The sequence below is a fragment of the Empidonax traillii genome, unplaced genomic scaffold (assembly GCF_003031625.1).
Source record: "Empidonax traillii isolate 1590-97213 ecotype Southwest subspecies unplaced genomic scaffold, ASM303162v1 scaffold579:size954524, whole genome shotgun sequence".
Classification (NCBI taxonomy): Eukaryota; Metazoa; Chordata; class Aves; order Passeriformes; family Tyrannidae; genus Empidonax; species Empidonax traillii.
Window position 1 is genome coordinate 748,338 of NW_020955772.1, and position 10,080 is coordinate 758,417.

The window sequence follows — 10,080 nt, forward strand, 5'->3', positions numbered from 1 at the left end:
GGTATTTTGGCTCAGATTTGACCTCTGTTGGGGAATGATTCTTGTAACTGTACAATTTTTTTTTTTTTTTTGCCTCCTAATAATAAATTAACAATTTTGCGTTGGGGGTGTGGTTGCAGTCACGTTATTTCCTCGCCACTGCTGCCACCCGTCCCTCAGGGCCCTGCCCAGGATGGGGGTCCCTGTCCCCCCAGCAGCACCATCCGTGTGGTCATGCTCTCCCAAGAGGGGCTGGCACACCTCTGGATGCCTCATTTCCTTGGCCTGGGTGCCAAGATGAGCTTGGAGACTCCGTCTGTGGCCGTTGTTGCTCCTGCCCCCTCCCACTGCTGGCGTCCCCCTGCCCTGTGCCCTTTGGGGGTGGCCTCCTGCCCCATATCCCCTGGGGGCTGTGGCAGTTGCTTCTGGGGTCCCTCCACCTCTGCCCTCCCACCAAGGGCTGTACCCTGTGCCTGGCAGGTGCCCTGGGGTTCAGCCCAGCCCGTGGGGTGCTGTGCCCGCCGTGGGGCCACGTGGGGCCACGTGCAGCCCATGGTGATGGTGCTGCCTGCACCTCCCCTGCCCCCCGCCCGCACTCCCCCTCCCCACCCATCCAGCCCCGCAGCAGCACAAGCCCAGCTTTGTTCGCCCTTGGCCCGGGCTCAGGACTGAGCTACGTGGACCAGGCACATGAGAGATGCTCCCCCTCACTGCCCCCACTGCCCTCCAACCCCCACGGGGACCCCGCTTGCCCCGAGGGGACAGAGGGGAGTAAAGGCACGGCCCGGGCTCTGCACCCCCCTGCATCCCTGTGCCAGGGTGAGACCCCTCTTCTCCCAAACTGTGGGACCCAGCGCTCGGTTGTTGGGGGGGGGGGGGGGGGGGGGAGAGAGGAGGAGGAGGATGAAAGGAAAAACCCAGTTTTGTGCTCTCGGAAGAAAACTGGGGCTTTTGTTTCCCTGGAAACGGAGCTGTGAAAGCAAAGCCCGAGCGGAGCCCGGTGGGTGTTGGTGCACAAAGCCCACAGTGAGCCCCTCGCTTTCACTGCCCGTAGCAACCGTCTCCCTTGCCCCGGCATTTCGGGGGCTGGGGCGGCTGCCAGCAGCTGGGACAAGGAGCTCTAACAGCTCCGGTGGATGGGCAGCCATGACCAGCCTGCCCTCAGGCAGATCCGCAGCCCGGGCTGCTCCCTGAGCCACCACCCACCCCGGAGAGGAGCCGTGGGCAGGGGGTGGATGTGGGGTTGGAAACCCTTATGTCCTGAGACCATCTCCCTGGACAATCCTGTCCCTGCAACGGCCAGGAGCCCTGCGGGGGACAGTCTGGGTGAGATGTGCTCACCCCAAGGCTCCCCAGGGGGTGGTGGTCCCACGTCCACCCCAGGCACTGCAAGAGCAGCGCCTGGTCCTGCATAATGCAGGTAGGGAACCAACTGCCTCGCAGGCTGTGGGGCACCGCAGCCCAGTGCTGGGCTGGCTGGGCTTTACTGGGACCAATTCAAGTCCCAGAGACCACCCCAAGCCTGATGCTTCAGAGGGAACCCTCCCACAGGCACCGCTCAGCGTCACCCCAGAGGGAGGGGGCAAAGGGGCCTTTCCCCACCACCTGTACCTGCTGCCTGCCCTGACAGAGCTGCTTCCCTGCCCTCACGCCCCTTCAACTGTTCATGCCCACCCCAGAGCCCCCCAGTTTTAGGGAAGGGCCATCCAAGGGGCTGCCGGGGCTCAGCCCGGCGGTGCCGGCAGCTGCAGGTGCGATGTGCTCTAGGTTACTGGTTTATTGAGCTCATACAGGGCACGGCTTGGATCCGTGGGATACAGTCACTGGGACCTTCTCCTACTGTGGAGGGGCTGGCAGGAGGGGAGGGGATGGGACGAGGGGCAGTTTGTGTTTGCTGTGTCCTCTGCAAGCCACCATGGCCACCCTCCGCGGTTTCAGATGGGACCTTTCCGGCACAATTCCATCTCCAGAGCAGCAGCCCCACAGAGCCCAACCGGGCAGGGTGCTGATGTCCTCACTGGTCTTTGGGCAGAGGCAAGAAGGTCACCGATGTAGCCACAGGGTCTCAAGCCCCACCTGCCCAATGCTGGGTTTGGAGCCCACGGCGCAGCCCCCTGAGCCGTCTCTTCTGCTTTGTTCCACAATCCAGACACGGGCGCTAACGGCAAAACAACGTTTGGTCTTGGGAGGAGGTGGTGGAACGATCTCTACGGCTCCCCGGTGGCGCTTTTAGCACGGGGTGCCGAGGGCCAGGAGGGGCGGGGGGGTCTCCCGGGGCTTGTCGAAGAAGATGGAGGAGGACATCTCGGTTTTGAGCTTGCTGTCGGCGCTGCCCTCGCTGGAGGCGGTGTCGGGGCCGCAGCCCTCGCAGCAGCAGCAGCAGCAGTCCATGAAGGCCTGGCCCAGGGGACGGCAGAGGCACAGGAGCAGGACGGGCGTCACCGAGCACTTGAAGAAGAGGAAGAACTGGTTGATGAGATTGAGCAGGTCCAGGGTCTGCTTGGACATGTCGGGGGACATGTAGGCCGCCACGATGTTGCAGACGTTCTCGGGGGTGGTGCAGAGCCCGTAGATGACGGTCAGCGCGATGATGGTGCAGTTCAGGTGGCTCTCGCACTGGCCGTGCTTGGCGCCCCGGCTCTCGCTCTTCTCGGTGCCGCGGATGCGCCGGGTCACCAGCTGGCAGCTGATGGTGAAGAGGATGGGCAGACAGAAGTAGCAGCCGAAGTACCACCACATCCGAGCGTTCTGGTAGGTGAGCACCAGCGAGTAGACGGACTCGGGCAGGTTGGACGAGGGCTTCATGGTGCAGTACTCCGTCACCACGCCGTTCACGGGGGACGTGTCCTGCGCCAGCTGCCACAGCAGGATCTCTGGCACCGACAGCGTCATGGAGCCCACCCAGATGACGGCCAGCTTGGCAATGATGGACTGGCACTGCTCGATGGGCCGGGTGCTGGCCTGGGGGCTGGTGGCTGCGTGGAACCTGTCGATGCCCAGGGCGCAGAGGCTGAAGGTGGTGACTCCCAGTGACGATACCTGGTGAGGGAGGAGGCAGAACAGGTGAGCCCTACTGCAGGGACGTCACCAGGAGGTTGGCTCTACCAGGCCTGTGGCAAACCCCTGGCTACCCAAGACCACAACCCCTCCTCCGAGGCTGTAGGTAGGTCACAGCCTGTGGCTGCATCCCAGGGTTAGAGCCACTTTTCTGTGACTCCTGAAAGGACAGTGGATAAATATGTCCCCCATCCCATAGTCCCTGCCCAACCCCCTTCTCTGCAGAAGGGAGAAGCTTTGCTGGATGTTTGTCTGTCCATCCAGCCAGAGTAGGAACAGCAGGATTGTCCCTCGGGCTCTTCCTCTATTCTGGATGGCTCTTGCAGAGGAAAAGCAGGGACCATAACACCCACCAGCACCTTCCCAGGGTTCCCAAACCCCCCCCCCCACGCTGGCTTGTCCCTACCCTGCTCTCCTCGGACAGGCCAAGAGAGTTGAAGGCGCCGTTGTCCCAAATCAGCTTGGGGCAATTTCCGCTGCATTGAGAATGGCAGGAAAAACATCCCCTTTGCCAAAGGAGGAGGCCAAGGGAGGCAGAGGAATCTCTGTGGCTCTGGGAGGACTGGCCAGGCACCCAGGGTCACAATCAGCGTTCCCAGTCCCAGCCCCAGAGCTGGGAGCCAAGTCCCACAGCCCTTGGCCAGGACCATGGCACAGTCACATGCTGGTGCCCCCAGTGCCGCGGCCATCCCTGGCCTCACGAAGCCATCAAACATCACCCTATGCTGAAGGACCTTCCCAGCACTCAGGAAACGTCCCAGGGCTCCACGTGGTGCCTGGGGAGCAGCCCAGAACACTGCCTGCCTTGCTCCCCCCCCCGCCTTTTCCTGGGTCTGGGGCTGGTCCCTCCAGCAGCTGATGACCAGGGTGATGCCAGCACCAAGCAGAACTGTGGGTTATGCACAGCAGCATCTTCCCAGACACAGCATCAGGGCACCAGCCTAGCACCAGCATCCTGCACTCAGCACCACCTCCCAGCATGTCCCAGCTCCTCTGCCCAAAGCCCAAAGCCACCCTGGGCACCCATTACCCTGCTCTGTCCCACAGCCAGCACCCAGCACATTGGGCCAGTTCCCTCTCTCTTGGTGCTGCTGTGCTGCTGCCTCCTCCCTCCACACCCTTCCCCAGGTTCTTCTGTCTCTCCTGGTCCCCTGGGTCCTGCAGAGCATAGGATGCTCTCCAGTGGCCTGGCAGGGATGCAGCTGGTGCCACTGGTCAGCCCGAGCACATCCCTGCAGGTGAGCTGTCCCCAGGAGCCCATGTAACCAGCTGTGCTCCCAAAACCTGGCTCTGTGCCCCTCCACAGGACGTTGGAGCAGCTACACAGCGAGGCCAGGAGGTCCAGTTCTCCCAGCATCCATCCAGTAGCCTCAACCACTCAAGGTGGACATGAACCATTGGCCTGCAGGTCCCCCTGTCCTGGCTGACCCTTTCCCTGGGATTTGGCTCTGTTGTTCCTGTGTTTCCCTGCAGCTGAGTCCCAGGTGAAGACCTGGAGCCCCTTTCTGCCCATGCTTTGAGGGGCAGGAGGGCAGCACAGGACGAGCACGAGTAGCCCCCACACCAGCATCCCATCATTCCCATCCCTTCCTGCCTCCTCCAGGATGGAGCTGTCCCAGGAACTCCCTGGTGCTGCTGAATCCCTGTGCCTGGTGGTGCCATCCCCAGGGTTCTCCCACAGGGACAGGGAGCCCATGAGAAGATGGTGGCAGATCCTCCTCAGGCCTGGGGTCTGCTTTGGGGATATCAACCCTTCCCTTCCCCTCCTTCCCCCAAGCACTGAGCCCGCTTGGGCAAATTCCTGCCCCTCTCTGAGTCCACCCAGCTGCAGTGATGGAGACCTGTGGTGGAGGAGAGGGATGGAGCAAACACTCCATTTAATGAGAGGCTGGGCTGGGCTTTGGAAAGGAGCAGGGACACTGAGAAGCAGAGGGGCTGCACAGCTCTCCCAGCAAACACCACATCCCCGTGCTGGGCTGTGCTGTGCAGGTTTGGGGCTGTGCCCGACAAGACACTCAGAGTGTGGGTCCATCACTGCACCCAGAGGCCTCAGTGACATTGCTGGGATCCCCTGCTAGGGCTGTGCACAGCCAGGGACCCCTGTGACGCTGCAGGTCCTGCACAAAGGCACTGGGGCACAGGGAGGTGACTGTCCCATTACCAGCAGGGCACGGAGCAGCTGAGGGCCCTGGGGTGGATGCTCTGTGGGACAGGCAGGTCCTGAACCCTGTCTGGTCTGACCAAGCCTAAGAGGGTCTCCAACAACCTGACACTGTCTCTGAGTAGTTCCAGGTATTAGCACCCTCTGATGGATGTTGACCCCACAGAAGGAGCACAGGCAGGTTAGATCTGTCCCATAAGGGCACAGAGGGGCACAGCTGGACCCCAGACTCCCCTGAGGATGGTTTGTTTCCAGTGCAAGAGCGGGATCACTCCAAACCCTGCCATCTGAGGCAGTTTTGCTCATTCTGCTGTCCCTGTGGCCTTCTCAGGAGGTGCCTGGCTCTCCCACGCTTGGCTTCATGACAAACACAGATCTCAGGTCCCAAACCTAATTCCTGGGCTGTCCCACCCCAGTGCTGCCCAGTGCTGCCCACCTGCACCCCCCTTGCCCCAGGACCATCCTCAGCAGCCCACAGTGGCCACTTTCTGGGCCAGCACAGTGTGAGGCTGAACCCTCAGGCTTGGGGGGGGTCAGGTTGGGACTGGGACAGACAAATGGAGGAACCCTGAGGACAGAAGTGCCCATGCTGGCTGGACAACTGAAGGTCTAATGGGCTCCTCCCAGCCCTGGCAGAGCTGGTGCTGGCTGCAGAGCCTGAGGAATGGCCTGGGACAGAGACAAAGGGAAGGTTTCTATTGGGACTGTCCCTCGGCTCCTTGCTGTGCCTCACCGTGGGGGTCTCTGCTGCACAGTCCTTGTGCCAGGCCACCAGCAGCACAGACTGCCCCAGAGCAGGAGGGAGGAGAGGAGCTGAGTCCTTGACCCCTGCAGGGCCCTGTGCAGCCCCTTACCTCCATGAAGGGCACAATGCGACAGGACACGTCCCCCAGCAGCCTCTTCTTGGTGATCTCGTTGAAGATGACCACAGGCAGGCAGAAGAAGAGGATGAGGAAGTCCCAGAAAGCCAGGCTGGCCAGGATGGAGTTCCAGGCGCTCTTCATGTAGTAGTTGTGCCACACGATGCACATCACGGAGAGATTGGCAATGATGCCCACGGCAAAGACGATGAGGGACAGGAACATCACGGCGTAGGCGCTGTAGGAGCTCTCGGTCACCGGGTACAAGGGGTTGTGGATTTGCAGCCGCTTGTCGGACACGGTGGTGAGGTTGGCTCGCGGCTCCAGCCTGTCCCTGTCCGTGGGGACCCCTGGCTGCTGCTCCGAGGGGTCTGTGCTGGACGGCAGCAGGGCCCTGGTGGGGTGCAGGCTGGCGGAGTTGAGGGGCCGCGGGAACTCCACCCGCACCCCCGGCACGTACTGCTGCACCGACTTGGAGTCCTCCTCCGTCCCCCGGCGCGACCTCTCCCTCATCACCTGCACCTCCGCGACGTCCTGGGGGACCGTGGGCAGGGTCCTGCCTCCCTCCGCGCCCTGGCCGTGGTGGGGGCTGCCTGTCCCAGCCCCGCTTCGCATCCCCGCGGCCCCCGGGGCCAGCAGCAGCAGCAGCAGGAGGAGGAGAAGCGCCGGCGAAGGCATCGTGCCCCCGCGATGGTCCCCGCACCCTCCGCGAGCGCGTGTGGCGGAGGCGGCGCAGCCCCCGGGGCTGCACGGGAGCTGTGTCCGGGCACAGCCGCTCGGTCCGGCTCCGGCCGCGGCTCTGGGCGTTCGGGGAGAGCTGGGCAGGATAAAGCGGCGGCGGGAGGGGGAGCCGGGCCCTCTGCTGGTCACCCACCACCGCCCGGGAGGTGGGACAGCGGCCAGGCTGGGCAGCTCCGCATCCCCCAGCGTCCCCCAGCATCCCTCAGCATCCCCAAACATCTTCCCTGCATCCCATCGGCGTCCCTCCAGCGTGGCCCAGCGTCCACCAAACACCCCCAGACGTCTTCCCAGCATGCCGACAAATCGCCCAGCATCCCCAAAACATTCCCCAGCATGCTCCCAGCATCCCCCCAAAATCCCCCAGCATCCCCCAAACATTCCCCAACGTCTTCTCAGCATTCCCTCAACATCCCTCGGCACCTCCAAAAAATCCCCCAGCATCCCCAAACACCCCTTCACCTCTCCCCAGCATCCCTCAGCATCCCTCAACATCACCCACTATCCCCCAATACCCACTGGCATCCCTCAGCATCCCCAGAGCTCCTCCAGTATTCCCTAACATCCCCAAGCATCCCCCAACGTCCCTGCAGAACAAGCCAGATGAGGGATATGCCCACGGCTTGGCACTGGGCATGGCCTGCTGAGCTCAGCTCTTCCCACGGGAGATCTCCCACTCTCTCCCTGGAGCAGGAGTACTGAGGTCTGGCACTGGGCACCACGTGGCACACCCCCTGCACACTCAATCTGGACTCAGGACTGCCTCCCCAGACCCATCATCTCTCTCCCACACCCGTCATTTTTCCCTGTTTCCACCTCCTCTCCACATATCCACCTCCTCTACTCTGTCCTCGTCTCCTGCTCCCCTGATTGTTATCCCAGGCCTGTGGGACCAGAGGGACAGGGTGACACGCCCTGTGGCATGCTGGCAGCCTGGTGGGGATGGATGCCTGCCAGGCCTGGAGCTGCAGAGGTGCCCCAAACCCGGGGAGCTCAAGGAGTGTGTCCCTGTCCTGCATGTGCCAGTAGCAGGTGCAGGGACACCTCACCCCTGGCAGCCAGAGAACACCAACTTCCCCCATCTGGGACCCCACTGCCATCTCCTTCTGGCACTGTGCCCTCTCCTCCCTGAGCCACAAGGGACTCTGGGCTGATGTCCCAGAGCAGGGGGGACATGGGCCTCCTGCTGCATCACTGGCAACTGGGACAGCCCGTGCCACCAGAGCCAGCACAGGGAAACTGAGCCCTGGGGCTCAGAGGTTGCTCCTTCTAGGTGTGTGTGTGGGGGGCCACAGCTGGTAAGACATTGCTGGCAGAGTTTTCAGTGTGTGATGCAGGACATTGATGACAGGGTGGCATGCCCCCTGCTCTGCTCAGAGTCACACTGTGCTCATCTGGCACTTGGTGCTCAGCCACCACAGCTGGGCTGCACGAAGCTCCAGTTGGGGCAGAAGAAGCCTCTGCCCCCAGATCAGTGGGCTCAGCGAAGCACAAGCTCTTCATCACTCCTGCACTTGGAGCTGTTCCTCCACTCTGTGTGTGACAATGAGGATCAGCCACGGCCACAGATGCTCTCCTTTCTCACACTGCTCCTGCAGCCAGGTGCTGCTCCCTGACTCTCAGCAGTGCTCTGGATTGTCATCATCATTTGGAAACAGGTTTTAGCTCTGGCTGGGCTCTGCAGGAGCAGACAGGGGCAATGCCTGAGGTCTGGCCTGGGGGCAGAGGCAACAGGGCCTCTCAGTGATCACTGGGCTGATCTTGGCACAGCCTGAGTGTGACTGAGGAAGAACAGCTCAGCCTGAGCTCATTAACAGCCCGAGGATCCCACAGCACTGCTGTGGGCTGGCAATGGCTTCAGGTGCTCTGGCTGCAAGGACTCCAGGGGATCTGTCCCGTACCTAAAATGAGCCAAATGTTTAATTAGTGGAGAACAAACCCCAGAAAGGGCTGAGCTGTGTCCAGTTTGAATGGGGCACAGTGCTGTGCCCAGGTACAGGGGTGCCAGCAGAGCCAGGGCATGGGCAGCTTAGCCAGCCAAGCACTGCCAGTGATTTAACTAAGTGTAGCTAGCTGAAGGATGGATAACTGAAGGATGGCGAACTCCCAGTGCCAACCCCAGCTCCCTCTGCAAAGGCCAGGAAGGAGCAATGGTGGCATCAGTCCCCACATTATTCTCAGGGAGAGATGCCGCCGCACCTTGGAGAGGCTCGGGGGAAACCCACGCTGTGCCAGTGGCCAGGACGGGCAGCTTGGCAGCCCCCAGCACACCCTGAACATCCTCCAACATCCCCCAGCATCCCCCCCGACTTGCTGAGAGAGGGGCGAGCAAGGTTTGGGGCAGGAGAGGGGGAGGCTGAGATCTTCCCTCAGTGACCACATCAGCTCGGAGGAGGGAGCCCTTGGAGCACGGCTCCCGGCAGGTGCTGGCAGCCAGGTGTTGTTCTGGAGCTATTTTTAGTTTCGTTTCATTTGCACAAGGGCCGGGTGTGTCAGGGAGCTGCCTGAAGACAACAGCAGAGTTCACTGGGGCAAGGTGACACTTCAGTGGCACGGCAGTGACCTCGGGCTGGCTCTGCAACCCACAGAATCACCCTCCAAGATGCCTCTCTGAGACGCTTCTCTTCCTTCCCTCGCTCTGTCCAGGGGCTCTCAGCCAGTGAGGGTCCCTGGCTGTCCCCAAACTGGGGCCAGACAGCCCAGAAGGCTGTTTGGGAAATGCTCATTTATCTTTTCCAGCTCAAATTCACAGATGGGTGAGACTGTTTCTGGGGAGATGTGTGTTTTGCAGGCCTGCAATCTGGGAGGTCCTTCATCAGTGACCCAGGGGAGCTTTGTTCCTGTGCTGCCCTTTCAGGTATTTCATTCAACCATCAGGACAAGTCTGCATAAAAATCACACACTACTTAAGACCTGCATCCCCCCACCTTGGGGCACCCCCTCAGCAACACATTCCAAACCCTCTGACAGAAGAGGGTCGTGAGTCAGGAGCCCTGTTCTGAGGGCAGACACCCCCTGCCACCCCCTGCCCCTGCGGGTGCCCCTCACCCCATGGCACCTCACACGTGCCCCCGTTGCCGGAGAGACTTGGGGCGTGCGAGGCCCAAATACCCCGTGGGGGGAGGAAAACGCTCCCTTTTTGTTTCTACCAACAGTCTGACCGCGGGAGCAAAGCAATAGCCAGGCTGGTACACGCCTGTTTGCCCGGGAAAGGAGGGAGAGGGCAGGGAGGGGACAGGGTAAACACAGACGGCTGGTGCAGGAAGCCCAGCGCTCAGGTGGCTG

The 10,080-nt window shown here is 61.9% G+C and overlaps 1 protein-coding gene across 1 annotated transcript; it reads right to left on the bottom strand.

The window, feature by feature from the left end:
- Window positions 1-1,736: 1,736 nt before the first annotated feature.
- GPR37L1 (G protein-coupled receptor 37 like 1) lies at window positions 1,737-6,843 on the bottom strand. Its single transcript, XM_027898086.1, has 2 exons — window positions 6,052-6,843; window positions 1,737-3,018 (listed from the first exon to the last, which is right to left on the bottom strand). Exons 1-2 carry the CDS (start codon window positions 6,733-6,735, stop codon window positions 2,209-2,211), a joined length of 1,494 nt encoding a protein of 497 aa, XP_027753887.1. The 5' UTR covers window positions 6,736-6,843; the 3' UTR covers window positions 1,737-2,208.
- Between the last annotated feature and the right edge of the window lie 3,237 nt (window positions 6,844-10,080).

Excerpts from the sequence above, each read along its gene's own strand:
- GPR37L1 (XM_027898086.1), bottom strand. The coding sequence starts at position 6,735 with ATGCCTTCGCCGGCGCTTCTCCTCCTCCTGCTGCTGCTGCTGCTGGCC. Across the intron at positions 3,019-6,051 it reads GCATTGTGCCCTTCATGGAG|GTATCGTCACTGGGAGTCAC; the intron begins GTAAGGGGCTGC and ends CTCCCTCACCAG.